Below are 25,117 nucleotides of genomic sequence, written 5' to 3'. Positions count from 1 at the left end.
ATGTGGAATTATTAACCCACTGGATCACGGGGAAGTCCCAAACAGAGCATTAAAGACAAAGGAATTGAGTGGACACAGTGCAGATGGTATAGAGATGAGCATGACTAGAAACCCCCGGGTTCTCCGAAGGAGCACCTTAGCGCCACTTAGCTGTGTGTCAGCTGTAAGTCTGTGAAGACAACTCAGCTTGGCCCTCCTTTTGTTGTGTGGAGGGACATGGAATCTAATGGTCCCTGCTAAGTTGAAAGAAGATATTCCAGCCCAAGTGAAACTTCATATGGGAAATCAAATTCTCCTGGTTTGAATGGATATACCCCAGAACGTGATCACATGTATATATACCTATGATTTTACAAACCAGCTTTTTTTCTTACAGTATCTTTCTGTGTCAATAAATGTAGGCACTGAATACTTTAAGCAAGAGCTTCTCAAACTAAATGTTTATATGAATCCTTTGATTCAGCAGGAGTGGGGGGTGGTGAGCAGTTCCGAGATTTCATGTGTCTAACCTCAGCAGAGGACGTGGTCACAGATTCTGCTTCATATATCAAGGCTTTAACAGCCGCGAGGAATGTCCCATATGATTTACACCACAAGTTAGCAACAAATTACCTATTGCTAGGCATGCTAGAAGGGCTTCCCAGGTGGTGCTAGTGTTAAAGAACCTGGTTGCCAATGCAGGAGACCTAAAAGACACAGGTTCGATCCCTGGGTTGGGAAGGTCCCCTGGAGAAGGAAATGGCAACCCACATCAGTATTCTTGCTTGGAGAATCCCATGGACAGAGGAGAATGGCAAGCTACAGTCCCTGGGGTCTCAAAGAGTTGGACACGACTGAAGTGACTTGGATGCACGCATGCAGGCATGTTAGATAGTTCAGTAGAATTTACATTTAACTCTTCGCTCTTATAATTGCTGTTCACATTCAGTTTCACTTTGAATCTTAAATATCATTGGTAAAGTACATTTTGGTGGTGGGGAGTTTATCATGTTTGATGACAGACTATAGGCGTATAACACACGTTCATTCCATGTGGGATGTTTCTTTCTTTCTTTTTTGGCTGTGCTGGATCTTTGTTGTGGCATGCAGGCTTTTCAAATTTCAGCATGCAGGTTCTCTAGTTGTGGCACACGGGCCTAGTTGCTCCACGTCATGTGGGATATCACTTTCCAAACCAAGGATCAAACCCTCATCCCCTCTGATGGAAGGCAGATTCTTGACCACTGGACCTCCAGGGATATTCCTGGGATGTTTCTGAAGGTCCTGCTCTGTGCCAGGTCCTACCCCTGCAGCTCAGTCATTCAGGCAAAAGGGTAGAGGAGACCTAAAATGTACACAGGAAATTTCAGTTCATAATGGTAAACAGAGATAGGGGAGTGCCCAGGGGTGATTATGGTGTTTAAAATGAGTTTCACAGAGAAGGAGAGGGTTTAAGGATGAAGGAGCTTCCCTGGTGGCTCAGACAATAAAGAATCTGCCTGCAGTGTGGAAGATCCAGGTTCGATCCCTGATTTGGGAAGATCCACTGGAGAAGGGAATGGCAACCCACTCCAGTATTCTTGCCTGGAGAATCCCATGGACAGAAGTGCCTGATGGGCAGCAGTCCATGGGGTTGCAGAGTTGGACATGACTGAGTGACTAGCACTTCCACTTTTGCAAGGGGAAAATGGTGCCGAGAATGGGGACTGGGACCCTGGAGTCCTGCGCCTTGCACGGGGGAGTTGATGATTGCAGAGGTAGGGATGGAGGTATGATTCCAAGGCACCCAGTCTGTGGTCTGCAGACTGAGTGAAGGAGCAGCTGGGCCGTCACGGTGGGGAGGAGAGACCCATGAAGGAAGCTGGGCATTTAGAAGGGGGCTCGGGAGAGAGAGCCTGCCCAGAAACTGACAGGGCAAGCACAGGAGGGGCTTCCAGAAGACGCTGCCTGTCCAGAGACCCCAGGAAGGAACATGGACAGGATTCAAGAAGGGCCTCGATGGGGCTGGACTGGAAAGCTGTGGCCAGAAACCAGAGTGCCTAAAGGATGCAGCTCACCTAAGCCCTGAACCATTGGGGTGGAAGCCTGGAAGGCAAGGGCAGGGGCCAGCGACCAGTGGGCTGCTGTCACCCTGTGCCGAAGCCAGTACTTGTCACAGAACTAGAGGTGCCGTCCCCTCTGTTGGGTAGAAACCTAGGATGCTGCTGGAGTTACCTGCGGGCAACTCCATCGCCTCTGCTCGTGTCATACAGGAACGCCGCTCAGTCGTGTCCGACTCTGTGCGGCCCCGTGGACTGTAGCCTACCAGGCTCCTCTGTCCATCGGATTCTCCAGGCAATAGTACTGGAGTGGATTGCCATTTCCTTCTCCAGCGGATCTTCCTGACCCAGGGATCGAACCCCGGTCTCCCGCATTGTACACAGACGCTTTACCGTCTGAGCCACCAGGGAAGGCTGCCGCCCCCGTCCTTGCCTTCCAGGCTTCCACCCAGATGGTCCACAGTCGCAACTCAGCAGGAAGCCGGGTGGCACAATGGAGTCTGGGAATGCAGTTTGCAGGTTTCAGTCTCAGTGGCAGAGAGGATGAGAAGGAGGAGAGGGAGAGAAGAGGCCAGAGCCCACAGCCCTGTCCAGGGCGCCAGCAGTAGGCAAGGGCAGAATCCAGATTCTAATAGCACCATCTGCTTTGTTCTCGGGAGGTCCACTCAGGCGTGAAGTGTCATTCTGGTCATAAAAACACAGGCATCATAGAAACTTCCACTTTATAAATGTCTTGATCATAAGCAGCCGCTTGGGAACCTCTGCTTGGCTGACTGTGTGTCCAAGTAACCACAGAGTTATGGTGGTTGAAAACCCTTCAGGGTCTCAGTTGATCTCATTTCTCCTTTAAAAAGAATTCAGTAGATTCTTCAGCAGAAGTTTGCTCCTGAAGCCCCTGGCATGGTTTTGTTTTGTTTTTCTAATATTTAAATGGAGTGACTCAAGTCTATGAAAATTCTTACATTCTAGTGCTGCAGGGTTAGAATTGGGGAGAGTGTTAATGGTAGCAAAACATCAAATACTTGAATGTCAGTTTGAGAAAAGTTTTTTTCAAAGAAAACGTCACAATACTAATGGGGGAAATGAAGTGAATAATGAGATGTTACTTCCTCCTGCTACAAGACTAAGTATAGTAAAGATATGATTTCCTAAATTAATATATAAACGTACCATAATGCTATAGGTAGGTGCCTGTACTAGCTGAGATTTAAGTAACAGTTGCTTAAATAAGACTGAAGTTTATTTCTGTCATGCAAGAGTCCAGAGACAGGTGGTCCAAGGTGGATTGGTGGCCCTGTCCACAGGGGTGGCCCAAAAACCCAGGTCTCTTCTCTCTTGTTGCTCCTCCACCTCTTGGGCGATGTGCTGTGTCCAGAGTGGCTCATAAGGTATTTCAGCCATCAGGAAGAGGGATAAAGGAGAGAGCGGAGTACACCAAGAGATGCACCCTCAGGTTGTACAAGTCACTTTTGCTTGTTTCCCACTGACTAGAACTTAGCCCTGAGACTGTACTTAGCCCCTGGGGAGGCTGGGAAATGTAGTCTTTATTCTGGGAGGCCATGTGCCCAGCTAAAAATCCAGAGTTCTGTTCAACTGAGAGGAGGGGGGAAACTGACATGGCGGGGAGATGTCTTGATGTGTACTACAATACCCATTAGAATATTACTTAAAAATTGAGAATCTGAGAATAAAATTAATTCAAAAGATTAAGTAAGCAGCGTGCCTGAGAACATACATATTTTTAAAAGAAAAACTTCTTTTAAAATTACCATGTTTTCTTTTTCCCTTAGTGTAACCCTCTTCCTCTGTGTACATTCCTTTTCTTTTTTATGTACACTTTCTTTTTAAATTTTTATGGTAGAAAATTTCAAATATCATTGAGAATTGTATAGTGAGCCCTGTGTACCCATTGCCTAGATTCAGTAGCAATTTAAGGTTCATCTTGTTTCAGCTATTCCCCCATACACTTATCCACTTCCTGTTTTTTAAGCAGTTTTCATATCTCCTGTTTCGTCTGTAAATAGTTCTGTATGTGTCTCTAAAAGGTAAAGGCTCAAAAAATAAATCAGACCTAATTTTGGGATAGTTGTAGAGTCACATGCAGTTGTAAGATATAACACAGATTACTCCTTTTCCCCCCAGTGGTGTGTATCTGTGTGTGCTCAGTGGTGTCCAACTCTTTTTGACCCTATGGACGGTAGCCCTCCAGGCTCCTCTGCCCATGGGATTTCCCAAGCAAGAATGGATTGGAGTGTGTTGCCACTTGCTGCTCCTGGAGATCTCCCCAATCCAGGAATCAAACCCAAGTCTCCTGCATCCCCTGCAGTGGCGGGTGTATTCTTTACCAGAGAGCCACCTGGGAAGCCCTTCCCCCTAATGGTAGCAAAACTGTAGACTATTGAAGCTGGGATATTGACTGGCATATAGTCAGGAGACAGAATATTTCCATCCCCACATGGACCCCTCATGTTGCCTTTCCATAGCCACTTCCATCATTCCTTCCCTTACTCCTGACCACTACTAATCTGTTTACATTTCTATAATTTTGTCATTTCAGGAACATTACGTAAATCGAATCCTATACTGCATAACCTTTCAGTATTGGCTCAGCTCGAGATTCGACCAGTTACTGTGTCTATCAATCCGTCACTCCTCTTTCTGGCTGAGTAGTATTACGTGGTACGGCTGTACAGCATCAAGGCTCCTTAGGGAATTCCTGGTGGTCCGGTGGTTAGGACTCTGTGCTTTCACTGCTGAGGCCCCAGGTTCAATCCCTGCTCAGGGAACTAAAATTCTGCAAGCCACACAATGTGCCTCCCAACCCCACCCCTGTGAAAAAAGTTTCTTTAAAAGCATCATCTACCAAACTTATGTGCCTCTTCCCCTCCTCCTCCCTCTCCTCTCTTCACAGCAATGCCAAGTGACCACAGCCGTGTGAAGCTAAGAAGCGATTGCTCACGGCCCTCCCTGCAATGGTATACCAGAGCTCAGAACAAGATGCGAAGACCCAACTTGTTGCTAAAAGACATCCTCAAGTAAGACTGGGCCCTCGGGCCACAAGATGCCTCTGATTTGGGCAGAACTGGGAGAAAAATTCAGTGAGAGCTTCTTGGCCACACTTGGTCACGGTCGTTTAAAGGCATGTCTGAGTCAGGGTTCAGAGCACATGTGCCCCAGGTGCCTGCATCAAGTCGTGCTTGGTGGCGGTGCAGTGCTGGCCTAGAGGGTGTCCAGGCCCTGCAACTTCCAGGTCATAGCCCTTCCCACTGCTGTCCAACAAAAGAGGGCTTCCCCCTCGCTATTTCCAGTGAGTCTAAAAATGCGGTTAATTAAAATTCCCTACAGGCATTTGAATAACATTTAATATTAAACACTAAAAAGCATGAGAAATATTCCAGCCAGGTCACCCTTCCATCCTAATAAGAGGTGTGAGTGTGAGCATGCGCATTCAGTCATGTGTCTGACTCTTTGCAAACCCATGGACTGTAGCCCTCTGGGCTCCTCTGTCCTTGGGATTTTCCTGGCAAGAGTACTGGAGTGGATTGCCATTCCCTTTTCCAGGGGATCTTCCCAACCCAGGAATTGAACCCGGGGCTCCTGCCTGCAGGAAGGTTCTTTACCACTGAGCCACCTGGGAAGTCATTAATAAGAGAAAGAATTGTTAAAGGGGGGATCTTGTCGGTTTTATTTGGTACCAGCAAAACCAGGTGGTTAATTACCCTTTTTTTTTCATGTCTCTGCGTAGAAATCCAACACTGAAATCTAGTCTCTCAAGTTATTTTACAAATTTGGGAAGGAGATGGGTAGAAAAGAAAGTGTATATTAATAAACATCTCTTTTTATCATCAACCAATAATTATCAAGGCTTCCACATGCCTGGCCCTGTGCTGGATACTGGCCAAGTGGGAGATAGACCTAGGACCAGAACTCCATACAGTGTGGATGGGACAGACTCACAGCCAGGAATTACAGTGCAGCAAAATCAGTGCTGTAGACACTGAACCTGCTATTAACCTTTTCTTCCTTCCTTTTTTTTTTTTTTTTTTTGGTCCATGCTGCATGACTTATGGGATCTTAGTTCCCCTGATCCCCTGCATTGGACGCTTGAAGTCCTAACCACTGGACTGCCAGGAAATTCCCCGCTTTTTTTCTTTTCTAATCAAAATAAGGGAATTATTAATGCACTGAATATAATACCTTTACTGAGGGCTGAAGAAAGGAATAGGTAATAACTGCCTTCACAAGATGAAAAACAGATTAAAGATACTCATCATCTCTGCTCCCACACTTCCTCTTTCCACTTAAAGATGACTAGTATTACCAGTCTTGTGTGTGCAACAAATGTTCTGTGTGTATTTCCCTCCCCACACCTTCAGTTTTTAACACAAATGGTTGCGTCCCACTCACTTACCCATTTTTACACAAATGGTTGCGTCCCACTCACTTCTGTATTTGATCCCACAGAAGAATTAAGATACTTGTTCAGGTTTCATGGTGGACTCTATTGAAATGAGAATCAAGAAGTCTTTTTTAAAATTTTGTTTTTAAATTGGAGGAAAATTGCTTTACAATGTCGTGTTGGTTTCTGCCATACAATAGTGCAAATCAGCCATAATTATACATATATCACCTCCCACTTCCTAGTGATACTTTCTTGCATCATAATCCTCAGATACTAGGAAATATTTCGCACTATTGTGTACAGTATACTATGCTAGATGCTGTATTTTTTTTAACTGTCCCTTTCTTTAAAAAATAGATTATTTTCCCCTTAAGGTTATTCCTTCACTTTGTTTTTTCAATAACACAAATCATTTAAAGGAGTGTTTCTTAAACTTGATTTAAATTTTTTTAACCTTTACTTTGTTAGTAACCCTTGGGGAGCTTAGTAAAACGAGATTTCTTAGGAACTCCCTGGCAGTCCAGCAGTTAGGACTCATCATTTCACTGCCTGGCCCCAAGTTCAGTCCCTGGCTGGGGAACTAAAATCTCATAAGCTTTATGGCCTGGCCAAAAAGAATGAGATTTCTAGAACCAGGACTAAACTCAGTTCTTTTCTCCCTGTGTGTGTGTGTGTGTGTGTGTGTGTGTATTTTAAACTGTAAAATAGTTTTAATTTATCAGTCTTTAAAAAAAAATTTATCAGAGTTTTAAAAATTTTTTTCACAGGTGGTCTTCAAGGTGACTAGTGGTACTGCCTTAGTTCATTCTGTCTCGTTTCTGGGTATAATTTTTTAGAAGAATAATAAGTAGATTATTTACTTTGTTTTCTTTTTTTATGGAAGAGCTCACAGTATATTCTCCAAGTTTCTTTTTTATTATGGTAAAATATCTTAGATTTACTGTTCTAACGATTTCTAAGTGTACAGGTTCATCAGCATTAAGTACATTCACACTGTTATACAACATCACACCATCCACCTCCAGAACTCTTGATCCTTTGTACCCATTAAACACTACCCCCTCCTCTGCTTCCTCTAGCCCCTGGCAATCAGCATTTTAGGTTCTGTTTCTGTCATTTTGACTAGGTGCATCTCATGTAAGTGGAATCTTAAAGAATTTGAAGGGCTATTTTAAAGTAGCAAACAATTAAAGCTGAGATTCTGTAGCTCAAAATTTATTAATTTTTTTGAAGTCAAATAATTTTTATTGTGATTCAGCTTTTACTGTGGTGCCTTTGCAGAAGAAAATTTTTTACTTGTTTATAACAAAGACAGTCATAAGTGACTCATTTATCTTGTTAGGAAAATAAGAAATGCCGCCCTACTAGGTCATCTTAAAGGCTGTACTTTCTTGCCATGCGTCAGACAAACTCAATTTGGGTTAGGTTTTCAGTTATTTCACGTGTTCTCTCTTGATTATTCCATGACAGCGTCACTGTGCCTCCTTAATCTTTTTTCTAGGTGTATACTGCTTGTATTTGGAGTGTGGATCCTTTTTTATATCCTCAAGCTAAATCATACTACTGAAGAATGTGACATGAAAAGAATGCCTTACATGGATCCCGATCGCATAAAGGTTAGCTATTCCATCAGTGTGGTTTAAATTAGAATAGTTCCAAGTGTATACTTAAATAGTAACATCATCTCTAAAGTGTTATAAGTAAATGTTCATGAACGTTATAAGCAGAAGGGAAATCATTTAACCTTTGCACTTCAAAGCACCCCCCTTACCCTCATTGTTCTTCCTTCATTCATTGATGTCATGGGGTGAGGTTTTGAGCACTAGGGATGGGTTTTGTGGAAGACAGTTTTTCCATGCCCTGGGGTGGGAATGGGGATAGTTTGGGGATGATTCAAGCATATTACATTTATAATATCACTGCTGATCTGACAGAGGTGGAGCTTAAGCAGTAAGGTGAGCAGTGGGAAGCGTCTGTAAATAGAAACGAAGCTTTGTTTGCTTGCCAGCTGCTCACCTCCGGCCATGTTCTAACAGATCATGGACTGGTATTGGCCTATGGCCAGGGGGTTCATGAAGTTAATATGCTATGATCCTATCAATGTAAATGTTCTTAAAGCAGATCAGAAAGAAATTCTTTTCCTATTGTTTGTCATTTCTGTGTTTAATTTTTTAGTTTTAATGATTTTACATTGTATTTCAGGATTTTTCCTTCAATGTGTATTTATTTTTTAAAATCAGTTGTCATATTAAATGCTAATTCTGCTGAAATTATCTGATAATGTTCAGCCCTGGACAAAAGATGAGATGATTTTAAGTAAAGTAGCATGGTATTAATGATAACTGACACATATGGGTGCTTTACATATATTATCTTTATAAATTGAATTATATTTAATTGTCATGCAGTGTTCTTTGCATCTTACAGATGAAGCCCTGAGAGGTTAAGCTGCTGGCCCAAGTTCACACTTAGTTTTAGTTCAGTCGTTCAGCCGTGTCCATCTCTTTGCAACCCCAAGGTCTGCAGCATGCCAGACTTCCCTGTCCATCACCAACTCCCAGAGCTTGCTCAAACTCATGTCCATCAAGTCAGTGATGCCATCCAACCATCTCATCCTCTGTTATCCCCTTCTCCTCTTGCCTTCAGTCTTTCCTAGCATTAGGGTCTTTTCCAATGAGTCAGTTCTTCTCATCACATGGCCAAAGTATTGGAGCATCAGCTTCATCATCAGTCCTTTCAATGAATATTCAGGACTGATTTCCTTTAGGATTCACTGGTTGGATCTCCTTGCAGTACAAGGAATTCTCAAGAGTCTTCTCCAACACCACAGTTCAAAAGCATCAATTCTTTGGCACTCAGCTTTCTTTATGGCCCACCTTTCGCATCCATACATGACTACTGGAAAGACCATAACTTTGACTATGCCAACCTTTGGTGGCTAAGTAATGTCTCTGGGTTTTTAATATGCTGTCTAGGTTGGTCATAGCTCTTCTTCCAAGGACAAGCGTCTTTTAATTTCATGGCTGCAGTCACCATCTGCAGTGATTTTGGAGCCCAAGAAAATGAAGTCTGGCACTGTTTCCATTGTTTGCTATCCATTTGCCGTGAAATGATGAGACTGGATCTTCATTTTTATGAATGTTGAGTTTTAAGCCAGCTTTTTCACTTTCCTCTTTTCACTTTCATCAAGAGGCCCTTTAGTTCCTCTTTGTTTTCTGTCAAAAGGGTGCTGTCATTTGCATATCTGAGATTATTGATATTTCTCCTGGCAATCTTGATTTCAGCTTGTGCTTCATCCAGCCTAGCATTTCACATGATGTTTAGTTTAGTTAGCTAGTTTAGTTAATCTGGTGTATTGTGTGTGTGTGTGTGTGTGTGTGTGTGCGCGCATGCACACGCTCAGTCATGTCTGTGACTCTTTGTGATCTGATGGATTATAGTTTACCAGGCTCCTCTGTCCATGGAATTTTCCAAGCGAGAATGCTGGAGTGGGTTACCATTTCCTTTTCCAGGGGATCCTCCTAACCCAGAGATTGAACCCACGTCTCTTGCGTATCCTGCGTTGGCAGGTGGATTCTTAACCACTGCCTCACCTGGGAAGTGCATATACTGTGGAGCTGTTCTAAAAATGATTTCACAATAGAAGTTCATTTGACCCTCATTATAGTCCTGGAGATAAAGCTATTATTATTATTACCCCATCTGATAGCGGAGGATATGTAGGAACAGCAAGATTAAGTAACCTGTCTAAGGTTACCTGAGTGCTCGAGTCAGGGCTTGGACCCAGCAGTGTGGTTTCAGAGTGCAGGCTCCTGATGACTCTGCTCCTTGCCTGGGTAGAGTGTCCACAAAGAAGAAGCCAGAAGTTATAGGTAGTGTGATGCAGAAAACAGAGAGCTTCAACTTTGACCTGGTTTCAAATCTAAATGCCACTCAATTACAGTGAGACCTTGGGCAAGTGACTTAATTGTTTGCTGTGCATGCCTGCTAAGTTGCTTCAGTCATGTCTGACTCTTTGTGACCCCCTTGGACTGTTGCAGCCTGCCAGGCTTCTCTGTCCATGGGATTCTCCAGGCAAGAATACGGGAATTGGCTGTCATGCCCTCCTCCAGGGTATCTTCCCGACCCAGAGATTGTACCCCAGAGTCCCCATTTTCTCAGTTGTGGGGCATTGATAACATCATCTGAAATGGAGTGATCAGAGTCCAGTAAGATAACAGGCACAGAGCCCCTTTTCTAGTTCTGATTTTTACTCATGTATTTCTAATCTGTATATGCTTGGAAATACCTCAGATTTTTTGGGGGACAAACAGGTATAAACACATACATGAAAAGGGCGTAGTTAATAAATCCACACATGGCTTGTGTAGAACCCTTGTGTCTCAGGAGTCTTGCTGATCATGGGGCCTTTCTTTCGTGCTGTTTCTGTCCTCAGACGTTTGCCGACTCGGTTCATCCCGGCAGCATGACTTGGTTCCTGCCAGTCTCTTCAGCCCCTGTGTCACCCCACCATCGTAGCCCTGCCTGTATCAGGCACACAAAAAAACCCTTAATCTACGATTAAGTTGTAGATCTTCTAAGGAGAAAAGCCTATTCAAATTCCCCACCCGATTTTTAACTGCGTTATTTGTCTTTTTATTACTGAGCTGTATTAAATTCCAGAGGAAGGAGAGAGGTTCCGTGAACCACAGTGCAACGTCTCCTCTTTGAACTCCAGATTGTACAGAAAATCCAGGGTTAAGTTTTAACAGGCAATTATTTGAGGACTTAACAGTAATATGCGTGTGTGTGTGCTACGTCTCTTCAGTTGCGTCTGACTCTACGGCCCTGTGGACTGTAGCCCGCCAGGTTCCTCTGTCCATGGGATTATCCAGGCAAGATACTGGAATGGATTGCCATGTTCTCCTCCAAGGGATCTTCCCAGCCCAGGAATCGCATCTTTAACATCTCAGGCATTGGTGGGCGGGTCCTTTACCACTACTGCCACCTGGGAAGCCCCTACAGTAATATACATTATATTTAATATTCCTTTGAGGAATAAGACAGATGCCTCCTCTTTGACTCTTCATAATTCCCAGTAGACAGAAAAAAAGCTCTCCCTCCTCTTCCCCCTAAGCCATGCAACGTGAATTCCCCCTTTAGGCTGGTGGGGCCAGTTTTAAACTGAAGTTCACTGTTGAACCAGTAACAGCCTCTCATGGGTGCTAGTGCCCTGCCCCAGTTGGCTTCAGTAAGGATTCCTGACTAGTCCTTGAGCAGGGGTGGAGGGGCCAGGGTACCTAATGGGCAGGGTCAGCCTCCCAAGCTCCACTGCCTGCTGGAGAAGGGATGAGACAGGAAATGGAGACCCAGGAGGCAGCCCAAGGGGCCAGCCACATCAACCCAGTTCTGAAAGACTTCTAAAAGATCATTATCTTTTCCAATTAGAAAGTGCCCCAAAATTGTGTGGAAAGGAGAAGGAAGGGGGATATGGTTGTGTAAGTCAAACAGGTTTGTTCAAGTCTCAGTTTGGAAATTAATAAAGTAAGAAAGTGAAAACCTGCTCTAATCATGGTGAGATGAGGGGCGTCTTTTATTCTATTACCTGACACTTTAAAAAATGTTAGCGCTGTTGACTCTGTCAAAATGCCCTACTTCTCACGGTAGTCATGACTGTGCCAGAAAGCACCTGTCTCAGAGAGCACGGCCAAGGAGAGAAACAGCAAGAGTGAGATGCTGCTAAGGCTGTTGGGTGGGGAATAGCAGAATATGATGCTGAAAGGAGACAGGACCAGAGCATGAAAAGCCTTGAATTCCACTCTGTTGTTATTCAGTGGCTCAGTCCTGTCTGACTCTTTGCGACCCCATGGACTTCAGTGTGCCAGGCTTCCGCGACCTTCACTATTTTCCAGTGTCTGCTCAAACTCATGTCCATTGGGCTGATGATGCCATCCAACTATCTCATCCTCTGTTAACCCCCTTCTTCTCCTGCCCTCAATCTTTCCCAACATCAGGGTCTTTTCCAGTGAGCTGGCTCTTCACCTCAGGTGGCCAAAGTATTAGAGCTTCAGCTTCCGCCATCAGTCTTTCCAATGAATAGTCAAGTTGATTTCCTTTAGGATTGACTGGTTTGATCTCCTTGCTGTCCAAGGGACTCTCAAGAGTCTTCTCCAGCACCACAGTTTGAAAACATCCATTCTTCAACCCTCAGCCTTCTTTATAGTCCAACTCTCACATCCATACATGACTATGGGAAAACCATAGCTTTGACTAGACTCTGAGCAGCTCCTAAATTTAATATCTGATCCCACATCACTAAACAGGAAGAGAAAACATCTAAGTCCCCGTTATAGAGGAAGTGAACAGGGAACTTGCTGGTGTGAATGGCTGGGAGGTGGTGTTCAGTATGAGCTCCCTACAGAGAAATCTCTGTGTCGAGGCTTTGGTGGAGACTGACCTGTCCTACCAAGAGCGCTTGGATGAATCTGATGATTATGGTTGTATATCAGCAGGAGATCTCAGAGTCATGTGGGTGGGGCTCTGTTAGCTTTGTTGACAACATTCTGCAGCTTGCAAGGCCAGCAGCCTTGTTGGACTCTGAACATCTGGTTACATTCTGCCGGTATGAGTACAGCGGAAGTGTGGCTCTGGCCAAGTGTTTGCTGTGGGTTTTGTATTTTCTATTTAAAGATGTCTCTTAATATGTAGCTTGTGCCAAAAGACTGACAGTGGTTTCTGCAGGGTTGCTACGACAGTTTGAGTGTGGTGTAGGTGCCAAGTTGCACTTAAGAGATATTTGAAGAGAGACAAGGTCATAGTCACAGCAGTTTAGGTTGGGGCCACATGGTAGCACCATTTTGAACTTGGCCTTCTCTTGGGAACTAAAGACCACACATCATCACCCTGGGGACTGCATTCTGGGCTGTTCATCAAGGCCAAGTTTATGTCTTTGCTCTGACTCCATAGACCCACACTCACATATCTAAAGTAAGCAGAGTATTCCCTGGTGGTCCAGTGATTAGGACTCCATGATTTCACTGCAGAGGGCCTGGGTTTGATCCCTGGTCAGGAAACTAAGATCCTAAATGCCACACAGTGCAGCCAAAAATAAATAAATAAAAAATGAAGTAAGCAGAGTAACCCTGGGCTGAGTTTTAAATCAGTCCAGGCATTCACACTTCCAAACTGATCCTTCTCTCCCTGGTGTCCTTACTTTTCCCCTGACCATCCTTCAGTAGTCTCATAGAGGTGAGGAAACTGAAGCCTAGACCTCGGGCTCATGCTTTAACCAAGTTTACACTACGATAGCAGGGAGATCCAACCAGTCAGTCCTAAAGGAAATCAGTCCTGAATATTCATTGGAAGGACTGATGCTGGAGCTGAAGCTCCAATTCTTTGGCCACCTGATGTGAAGAGCTAACTCACTGGAAAAGACCCTGATGCTGGGGAGGACTGAGATCAAGAGAAGAGGGCGACAGAGGATGAAATGGTTGGATGGCATCACTTACGTGAGTTTGAGCAAAGTCAAGGAGATGGTGAAGGACAGGGAAGCCTGGCATGCTTCAAAGAGTCAGACACAACTCAGCGACTGAAAAACAACACTGTGATAAAGAGATCTGGAACTGGGTCTAGATCCAGATTGTCTGATTGTTTTCTTCTTAACAGTGTCTTTTGATAAAATATACATGCTGTAAGACTTACTGCTTCTCCTTTTAAGCACCCAGTTGGAGGAGTGTTATTGATATTGTATATTTCTCCCAGCAATCTTGATTCCAGCGTGTGCTTCATTCAGCCCAGCATTTCTCATGATGTACTCTGCATATAAGTTAAATAAGCAGGGTGACAATATACAGCCTTGATGTACTCCTTTCCCAATTTGGAACCAGTCCATTGTTCCATGTCTGGTTTTAACTGTTGCTTCTTGACCTGTGTACAGATTTCTTAGGAGGCAGGTCTGGTATTCCCATCTCTTGAAGAATTTTCCACAGTTTGTTGTGATCCATACAAAGGCTTTGGCATAGTCAATAAAGCAGAAGTAAAAGTTTTTCTGGAATTCTATGCTTTTTCGATGATCCAGTGGATGTTGGCAATTTGATCTCTGGTTCCTCTGCCTTTTCTAAATCCAGCTTGAACATCTGGAAGTTCACGGTTCATGTACTGTTTAAGCCTAGCTTGGAGAATTTTGAGCATTACTTTGCTAGCGTGTGAGATGAGTGCACTTGTGTGATAGTTTGAATGTTCTTTGACATTGGAATGAAAACTGACCTTTTCCAGTCCTGTGGCCACTGCTGAGTTTTCCAAATTTGCTGGCATATTGAGTGTAGCACTTTCACAGCATCATCTCTTAGGATTTGAAATAGCTCAACTGGAATTCCATCACCTCCACTAGCTTTTTTAATAGTGATGCTTCCTAAGGCCCACTTGACTTCACATTCCAGGATGTCTGGCTCTAGGTAAGTGATCGCACCATCGTGGTTACCTGGGTCATTAAAATTGATTCATTGGAAAAGACCCTGATGCTGGGAGGGATTGGGGGCAGGAGGAGAAGGGGACGACAGAGGATGAGATGGCTGGATGGCATCACCGACTCGATAGACATGAATTTGGGTAGACTCTGGGAGTTGGTGATGGACAGGGAGGCCTGGCCTGCTGTGGTTCATGGGGTCACAAAGAGTCGGACATGACTGAGCGACTGAACTGAACTGAAGGTCTTTTTTGTATAGTTCTTCTGTGTATTCTTGCCATCTCTTCTTAATATCTTCTGCTTCTGTTAGGTCCATACCATTTCTGTCCTTTACTGCGCCCATCTTTGCATGAAATGTTCCCTTGGTATCTCTAATTTTCTTGAAGAGATCTCTAGTCTTTCCCATTCTGTTGTTTTCCTCTATTTCTTTGTATTGATCTCGGAGGAAGGCTTTCTTAGCTCTCCTTGTTATTCTTTGGAACTCTGCATTCAGATGCTTATATCTTTCCTTTTCTCCTCTGCCTTTCGCTTCTTTTCTCAGCTATTTGTAAGGCCTCCTCAGACAGCCATTTTGCCTTTTTGCGTTTCTTTGTCTTGAGAATGCTCCTGTGCAGTGCCACAAACCTCTGCCCATAGTTCCTCAGGCACCCTGCCTGTCAGGCCTAATCCCTTGAGTCTATTTGTCACTGTCACTGTGAGAGATTTGATTGAGGTCATACCTGAATGGTCTAGTGTGCCGGGGTCTAGCCCCGGTGGATCCAGGGGATTCGAAGCGGGGATAGCGTTGGCGAGGAGAGACTTATTTATTTAGAGATATAAGATTAGATTAGGAAGAAATAGTGTAGTAGGAAAATTTAGGCGGAGAAAAAGAGGCTGAATAACTTGGCTACGGGGAAAACCAATAAAACTCCAGACAAGGAATTTGCACCATCTACGACAGGCCACCGGCGTCGTTTGAATATTGGAGAGTGCCCCGCCTTGGGCTCTCTCTCTTACGGATCTTAGAAGCCGGGACAAGTAAGTAAACATGGTGAGCCTCCACGTCCCAGATGGGAATTCAGCCGAAAAAGGGAGAAAAGAACGACATGGGGAAGCCCAGCATCGGTGCAAGACTCCAAAAACTATTTTTCAAAATCAGCTTATATACCCCAAGTTGTACATAAAGAAATAGAGTTATGCAGGGGCAGCAGTCCTGACCCTCACTGAGACAAGGCTTTCTTTTTGCATACCCTCCCATATACAAAGGTCTCAGGTGGTTTACATTATCTTCTGGCCAAGAGGCTTGTTAACATTTTTATGGCTCTCTTCCTGGATAATTGTCTGTCAACCAGAAAACTCCTTTTCCCTAGAAGTGTTTTTTCTTTACTCTGCATCACCCTCAAAGTACTAAGTAAAGTTACATTCCTGTAGAACAGAGGTGCAGTGGGTTATAACAAAGAAAGTACTTAACTCAAAGATCTAATGTTGCTAATACCAGGTCTACTACCTGTTTTTCTATATACCAACTATATCTAAAAATAGAGGATATGAAAATTTGGCAGCAAGTATTGGCTCAACAAATGAAACCTTTAATCAGTCCTATTCTAATGATTTTGACTCCTCAAATGTAGGAAGCCCCTATATTCCTAGGATGTTTTAAGCTTCCTGTGCCTCCCGCAGTCAGGAGGCCTCAAACAACCACATGCACAGCTGTACGAGTCCTACAGGCAGGCTAAAAAGCCATCAGAGGGGTTTTTGGATTGAAACACTCGTATTATGCCCAGGAGATTTATTATCTAAAAGCTCTAATTTTTCCAAAAAAAGGTGGTGGGGGGACAGTCCCCTGTTAATGACAGAAGAGTAGGTGGAAAGCATAACACAATAAAGCAGGCAGATTCTGGTCTTGGGGGTGGATGCTCAGGAATTTCCAGGGGGAATCCCTGAAGCCGATCACGTCCTTGCGTTTTGTCAGGCTTCCTTCCGCATGACCTTGTCACGGGTGGGATTCCTCACGCTGGCTCCCAGCACTAGTGGTTTTCCCTGTTTTCTTCAATTTAAGTCTGAATTTTGCAATAAGGAATTCATGATCTGAGCCACAGTCCTCTCCAAGTCTTGTTTTTGCTGACTGTATAGAGCGTCTCCATCTTTGGCTACAAAGAATGTAATCTGATTTCAGTATTGACTATCTGGTGATGTCCATGTGTAGAGTCTTCTCTTGTTTTGTTGGAAGAGGGTGTTTGCTATGACCAGTGCGTTCTCTTGGCAAAACTCTGTTAGCCTTTGCCCTGCTTCATTTTGTACTCCAAGGCCAAATTTGCCTATTTCTTCAGGTGTCTCTTGACTTCCTACTTTTGCGTTCCAGTCCCTATGATGAAAAGGACACCTTCTCTTAGCATTAGTTCTAGAAGGAGCATCTAGTAAGTTTATAGTTATACCTCCATCACCACAATCCCACTGAGAACATTTCATTACACGTTAATTCCCTCTCAGAATTATGCCACTCAGAATTATGCCACTTGCCTATATTTCTGAGAAGGACTGTCCTAAAAATTATGGGGTAGAACTGAACATGGAGATGCTACTGAAGAAAATTCATTTTTTAATACCCTTCTGTGGATTCTCACTTTGTGGTTTTCCATGGCAAATAGCTATGTCATTGACAGCTGAGGCTGCCTGGTGTCTGTTTATTCTCAGTCATGGGCAGTCAGCAAACTCAGCCTGGAAGTCTTTCAGAAACTGAATCTCCTGTGTCCCTGTGTCAATTCAGGAGCAAAGGGGCTTCCTGTGTCTTTGAGAGAGTCTATAATCCTCTGCTTGGCGGTGGTCCTCACTCAGGATGGATGTCAGCCAGACTCACCGTGTCCTTCCTCACCAGCCTGCTCCGGTGCCCAGCTTTGGCACTGTCTGCAGCAGAGAAGAGGAAGGTTGTGATGCTTCCGGTCTTGATTGCAGCTCTGCAAGGCGAGCTGTCCTCCCTGGGCATTTTTCTTCTGAGCTTTGAAGCCCGGAAGAGGAAGGAGGGAGGCTGAGACTTCTGTGGGGCGTGTTACATGTTTCAACAAATTGAAACAAAAGAGGAAAAGGAATTGCTGTGGTTTTGGCCATTTCCAGTGGCACTGAGAACTTTGTCACTGGGATGGATTTATAGCACCTGCTATGAATGAGGGACAGGAAGGGTCACCATCAGAAGGTGCTCTGCTCATGGTCTAGAAAATTCACTTTGAAGCCTGAGATGGACTCTCTGCCAGAATGGACATTTCACTCCTTTCAAATTAGAGAGAAAATTTGGCGGCCAGAAGAGTCATGCTCCGGTCTCCGACTCCATCACCTAACCTCTCTTTCCGGTCCTGTGTCAGTCATGAGGCTTCTGTCTCCTGGTACTTTTCTGATGTTCTTTTTTATCCCAGGAGATTTGTAAAACAAGATGCTTGGGATATGCTTCCATAGTGAAGAATTAGACCTTTTGTTCTCTAAAAACTGTTGTTAATAACCCTCAGGCCTGGGGTCTCGAGACAAGTGTGCATAGTACATGTGGTCCCTCTGCATGCCCTGCCCACTCAGTCTGGCGTTAAGTGCCAGTGGTTGCAGAGCGTCGCTGAACTTGGAGGCATGGTCACGGTGAGGCCTCCATTCAGGGTCTTCTGGGGTCACAGCTGGCTTCTTGCTTGGCTTTCTCACTGATTCCTTGCAAAGATGCCAGTTCAAACTCTTGCTCTCAGTGGTGATTGTCAGCTGTTCTCTGTGGGCAGAGGCTAGGATCATAGGAGCCTGGGAGGCGATCAGACTAGGTGACCTGCCAGCTCAGCTGTGTCCTTCTGGGTGAGCCACACTGAGCCCACAAAGTGAAGATAGGAGCGTCTTGCCAGGTGTCCTAGGCCGTCATGCTGGTGGCCTGAGACCGTGACATGTCTGCAGCACTGTCCAAGGCTCCAGGAACATCACTTCTCTTCTCCAGGCGTGGGGCCAGATCCTCAAGACATAAAAGACATAAACGATGTGCTCTTTCCGGTACTAATAACTTTCTGAAGCTGTGATTTTAAAAATAGGGAGGGGGTTCTGCTATATTCAGAGAATTGTTGTTTCTACAAAAATTTTATCATGCAAAAATCAGATAGGACTTTGAGAAAAAAAACATAGTTGAGGCAAACTTTTAGAACTGTATACAGCAATAATAATCCTCATAATAGTACTGACACAGTTCAAAAGACATGTTTAATACTAAAAATAAGTATCCCAGCAAATAGAGGGCCACCCCCACACACACACACACACACGTGCTCACACATGCAGTTTGATGGAAGGAGGGATAAGGCAAGGCCAAGGCTGCAGCATGTAGTGATGAGGACGTAGGGCAATGAAGGAGAACTTCCTGACAGACGGTCCCAAGGCAGCATTTGGCCAGACTGAGCCAAAGGGCAGACGGCGGGGTGAGTGGCCGTTTATTACATGTTTGTCCATGTCCCGCTGCCTTCAGCCAGGCTAGTGTACTTGGCCTTCAGCAGTCATTTCTTGTTGATGCAAAACATTAACGTTGCAGGGAAAATTGTATACAAAACCGAGGCAATTTTTTGTTGACAGGACAAAGTTGCAGGTTACATCTAGTTTCCATTCCAGGCTGTGAAGCTCATTACCCTAACTGATAAATAATCCTGTTTTTCATCCCACTAGATAGGAACCTGAAACAGGAAACCTGTTTTTTTTTCCTCTCTCTCTCTCTCTCTCTCTCTCTCTCTCTCTCGGCTATGCTATACAGCATGTGGGATCTTAGTTCCCCAACCAGGGACTAAACCTGGGCCCCCTGCACTGGGAGCGTGGAGTCTCAACCACTGGACCTCCACAGAAGTCCCTAGGAATCTTTTTTCTTTTAAACTATGGTTTTAAAAAATACCATAAAATTTAAATTAAATTTAAAATTTACCATATTTATTATCTTTAAATGTAGTTTAGTCCTGTTAAATATATTCACACTGGAACATTTCCATCTTACTAAACTGAAACTGTCCCCTCCCCGCAGCCCCTATTAATCACTGGTCTATTCTAGAATAGAATAGAAACCACCATTCTTTCTATTTCTGTGAATTTGACTACATTAGATAATCTCTATAAGTGGAGTTCTACAGTACTTGTCTTTTTGTGACTGGCTTATTTATATTGTTATGCCCAGTGTCCGAGTCCCCAAAACTGAGAGAATAAGACATCCACAGCAATGCAAAAGCATAAAGGGGTTTATTGCTAGCTCGAGCTAGGGCTCAAGTCTCATCCAGCGCAGTGGAGTCTTGACGAGAGCCCCAAGCTCTGAATCACATCTACTTTTATACAGACGGTTTTTTGTTCCTGTAACAGCATAGCTGATTGGTTAAACCATACGCGCACGCGGCACTTTTAAACCTCGCATCACTATCCGGATTGGCTCAGGTCTGGCGTAGGCGGGGGGCTACGGGGATTTTTTTCTGATTGGTTGAGCTACGCTGCCTGCGGGAGTTCCCAGTGCCTCAGCTTTCCTAGAGACTAAACCTCAGGCCTAGCCTGCCCCTTAGAGCCTGTCCTGGCTCCAGTTTGGTCCTAACATTCCCCCCTGTCTTCAGCTACATAGAGGAATCTTCCTCTTTATTTTGGGGCAGGGCCTGATACTGTTGCCTCAGTCCCATCAGTTGGATGGTATTGACACGGTGACGCGGCCTTCTGCAAAGGCAACAAGTTTAGTTATTATGCATGGACCAAAAGTAAGTATTAATAGTAGCACTGTTAGAGGGCCCACGAGGGTGGAAATTAGCGTTGTTAACCACAGGGACTGTTGGAACCAGGACTCAAATCAATTTTGAGACTTTTTTTTTTTTTTTTAGCCCTTCTCTTGGCCAGGGACTCCCTGATTACCCCTGAGTGATTTACATAAAGACAACGTTTTTCCCCTAACACAGCACATAGGCCCCCTGAGAGACTTCATACTCAAGATACTTTTTGGGAATTGGGGAGGAGGTCTCTTTTTTCTGTAACTTCTTCCTGCTGTGCATGGGCGTAGGCCTGCCTAGCAGAGCAGAAATCTCTCTACCTGATCTAAGTTGGGGTTTTCTACATCTAAAACCCGCTTCTACCCTTGTAGTTGCAGCAATTTAGTTGGCCCCCTCTCAGAGATGAAATAGACAAGGGCCAAACAAGAGACTTAACAGGATGGTCATCTCCGGTCCCCGGAAACAGAAGGCAACATTTGGGGTGAGGGTTTGTGACCCCTTCTGATTGGTTGGTGGTGAGGCAACAGAGCAGTGCTCCAAGAATATTGTGTTCAGTCTGAAGTTACCATCTTCCACCTGGGTGGAGGCTCAAAGACATTGTCATGCATATTTTTTTGAGCAGGAACCAGGACTCTGTCTGGAGGCTGCACCAACCTTTGATTGTTTTTGTTTTTATATCTCCTCCCTTCCCTGATTAGCAATTGTTTGAATCTATGCTTTGGAATTCAGGGAAGGCCAAGGAGGCTGAACAAAGTCTATATCCTACAGATAAGAAATGGAGAACACAGAGCAGATCTATACTCCAGAGCCCCACAGGGTCTCGCTCAGTTTTAATTTTAGGGAACTAGGCAACAGTGACTATGATAACTTCCTGTCAAAATGGGGCATAGGACTGCCCCAGCTTAGAGCAATACAAGCTCTAATCTGAAAGTACACCCATAGCATCACCTAGTTATTTTCTAGGATATCTGAACCGTAGCTATTCTATTTTGACTTTTAATTGTAAACTATTTTTTAATAGCCAAAGCAGATTTTACTGTTAATGACATCAGTGTTTCTCTAGATATGAGAAGATGCAAGAATTGGGACTCATAAAATCTTCTCCTGGAAAGATTTAACTATCTGAAGGCCTGTTCTGCCAGTTTTTCCCAGAGCACAGAGTGCCTCATTCTTGATTTTTACCCTGAACTCTTTTCAGGGGCGTTGAAAGTCAGCAGTTGCAGCGGCCATGATTTAATCTTTGTAGATACAGACGGCGAGTGTCAGTCTTCAGTTGGCAGAGCCCCTTTTTGCTCATAAACTTGACCATGATTATGAGGGGGGGTGGCACTTCATGACCATTTTATCTCATGGTGCTGAGAATGTCTGTTCTCAGGTTTGGCAAAAATTCTGTTGACAGGCCACTCAATGTGCTGTTACTGGATTAGGCCATAAAACAGTATCTAAAATTTTCTGGACCACCTGTCTTATTAGCTTCTTGGTTCAGGAAAATATTCCCTCTTGTTGCTTTTGGCCATATCTAGAGTTACACTGTTACCATCATCGATTTTATATGGGACTATATATTATTTTATTAGAGGCCTTATACACACATTTGACAGTGTAAGAAACAGCAATTTTGTAAGACAGGGGAAATACAAATAACATAGCCAGCAGTATTAGTAAAGTCACAAGTAAGACTTATGTTAAGAACTTTCATTAGATGTAGCCCAGTATATCTTCAGGTCATCTGACTTAGCCTGTTCTGTAGAATCTTTATCTTCCAGGGAAATTATATATTGGTGCCATCTATAAGGCATACAGCCCAGTTTTTTAGTGTTACTAGACTGATTATCTTTAGTATGATTTATTTATTTATTATTTTTTTTAACAGAGGAGACTTTAAACCTAAATTATTGTAGCCTGGTATTATTTATATAAATCCATCTCATAATTGTGGGAGATTTTTCCCTTCTTTGTGGAAACTTTTTTGTTCTGATTGAGCTTGGGTAGTAGAAAAAAGCTCAAATTTATAGCCAGAGTCAGAGCAGGCATTATTAATTGGCCCAGTGAGGGGATCCTATCTAATAATACCATAGTGACCTGAATATGACTATAATTTTTAAGTAAATTTTCTCAGGGCCAACCAGTTAGAGTCTGGTAGTAGAGAAATTTACCAAGGTAACCCAGAACTAGACACAGGTAATTGGCCACAAACCCAACAACTGGATTGATTTTTAAAACTAGCATAGGATCAGGCCTGTGATAGAAAAGCATTTGACTTATATGCAAAGGTCTAAGAAGTCAAGAAAACATAAATGACCATAGGAATCAGGTTCCGCATCTCGGGGAAGCTGTCTACCTCTGATGTCGTCGTCTTCTCATCCTGGTGTAGTGTAGTTTCTCCTGATAAAAAAGCCCTTCCATCCAGGTTGGAGACAGTCCCTTAAATTATGTCTTTTTCCTGACCTGGTTGCAGGTCATGAGGCATCTGATCTTCATCCAAAGATAGATTACTGAAATAAGCTTCAGAAACAAACTTAGGGTGTTTTTTAAGAATTTAATTAAATTTTACATCAATATCACATAACGGCAAAGAACCATCTAAGAGATGAGTCTTACTAGATGCAGACCTCCATTAACAAACTGGGATTTAGCATTTTGAAATTTTTTTTTATAGTTACCCTTATTTTTATTAAATATAACCAAATTAAGGCTAGTTTATTTGCAAAATAGGTCTGTTTTTACTGATTTTGGTCTGATGATTTTTATAACCATAATTGACTATAGGCTTTTTATTTTGCTGAAACATTTATAGAGTCTCAGACTGAACTTTTAAAGTAAAACAGGGCTGGGAAACTCACACCAAAGGCTTATCACAGATTCTGCCTAACAAATCTAGGTGAATTTTTTCCTTTTAAGGTCTCAAAAATTTCTTGAGATTTTTGTACCCATGAGATAATCTTCCTAACTCATTTGATAAACTTATTGGAAACCTAAGAACTCCCAATTTCTAGAGGAGTCAGAAAATATAATTGTTTTGTTTATAACATTTAATTTTATCAAAGTATTGTCATAATTAGTTTGAGAGGAAGATTTTCCCTACTCCCTGAAAACATAAGATTTAAACCCATAATTTTTTAGATAGAAACCATAAAAGTTATAAGCATATTTACTGGTTCATTTAGTCCTTTTGTTAACTTTTGTGAAGTCATCAGGTTTTCCATTAAAATACCAGGACATATCAGAATGTTAAAAACTCCATATAATTTTTAGGATATCTGTATTAGTTAATTTACCATACATTATAACATGAGCAGATTTATTATTCATTTGATAATCTTTTCCATGTAATTTAACCAACCAAATAAACACAGTTTAATATCTCTCCTTGGGATGCTCCAGGGGCCTTCTGAAGCACCTCAAAGTTAGCTAGAGATATAAAAGCTCATATCTTATTTACATTTTTAGAAGTTTTTTCACTTGAGGTAATTTCTTTGTTGACAAACTTGTAACAGATATAATATTTAACTTGTATTAATCCTAGGTACAATGAAAATATTTTACTTAACGTTAATTATTTTAAGACATGTCTGTATTAGATAGGTCAACAAACAAACATTAATATCAGGTATTTAACATTGAATATTTTACAGTTTACATGAACCTGGAATTTATTGTTTAATTTAGAATTACTTGATTTGTAAGCACTTACCCCCCTTTTTTTAAGCCAAATAAATAGAGCTCATATACATATTAACTACAAAAATATTACCAAGACATATTTAGACAGACACAGTGCAAGATCTAGCTTTAAGCCTTTTTTTTTTTTTTTTTCAGTGTCAGGAGTTAGAGATGGTCTAGATAAGTGTTCTTGAGAGCCCTGGTCTCAAGGCACAGGGAAAGAAAATCAAGTTTTAATAAAATGGTGGCAGGTCTAAACCACATGGTGGCCGAACAAAGCAAACTTTCTTCTCCAGGGGATCTTCTCGACCCAGGGATCGAACCCAGGTCTCCCATATTGCAGGCAGATGCTTTAACCTCGGCTCCACCACGTAAGCCCTTAAATGCAAAAATATAGTCTCTCAGGAAACCGCTTATAGAGACACAGAACTTCAGATCTAAGTACTAACATCAAAGATTTCAAAGGAGGAAAGGAAGCCAGGTTGAAAGAAAAAGGGGGAGGAGGCAGGAGAGGGGGGCAAAAGGGGTGGCACAGACGTCTCCTGCCACCTACAGATACCCAGGCGTTACGGGACTTTTCCCTGGGCCTCCAGAGAAGGGAGGACTGGAACTCGGCCCTACCAGAAATCAGAACCAGAATTCGAGTTCTCTGCCAAGAGGAGGTGATCAGTCTCCAATCCTCAGCTCAGGCTGAGGGCCCTTCGACCAGATTCCTGCGTCCAGGACCGGGGGAGGGACTAGAAAAACAGGGAAGGATAGGAAGGGTTAAGGAGAGGAAAGAGAGGGGGGAGGGGAGAGAGGTCAATAAAGTCTCTTGTTCCTTACCAGTCGGGGCACTCTGGCCAGTTGTCCGCGTCAGGAGGAGACCAGGGACAAAAGGGTC

General features: G+C 43.3%; 1 protein-coding gene across 2 annotated transcripts in view; it reads left to right on the top strand.

Moving 5' to 3' along the window:
* ST3GAL5 (ST3 beta-galactoside alpha-2,3-sialyltransferase 5) overlaps positions 1-25,117 on the top strand; it is a 62,216-nt gene that overhangs the window by 23,724 nt on the left and 13,375 nt on the right. The window contains exons 2-4 of one of the 2 annotated variants that reach the window (XM_069583122.1): positions 4,576-4,697; positions 4,930-5,053; positions 7,922-8,036. In XM_069583122.1, the coding sequence (XP_069439223.1) occupies positions 4,932-5,053; positions 7,922-8,036 (237 nt within the window). In that variant the 5' untranslated portion in view covers positions 4,576-4,697; positions 4,930-4,931. The remainder of the gene's footprint in view (positions 1-4,575; positions 4,698-4,929; positions 5,054-7,921; positions 8,037-25,117) is intronic. The other variant, XM_069583121.1, reaches the window with a different exon arrangement.

This window comes from Ovis canadensis, chromosome 3, assembly GCF_042477335.2.
Source record: "Ovis canadensis isolate MfBH-ARS-UI-01 breed Bighorn chromosome 3, ARS-UI_OviCan_v2, whole genome shotgun sequence".
Classification (NCBI taxonomy): domain Eukaryota; kingdom Metazoa; phylum Chordata; class Mammalia; order Artiodactyla; family Bovidae; genus Ovis; species Ovis canadensis.
The sequence above is the reverse complement of the archived record's forward strand: the minus strand, read 5'-3'. Positions and strand labels throughout refer to the sequence as shown.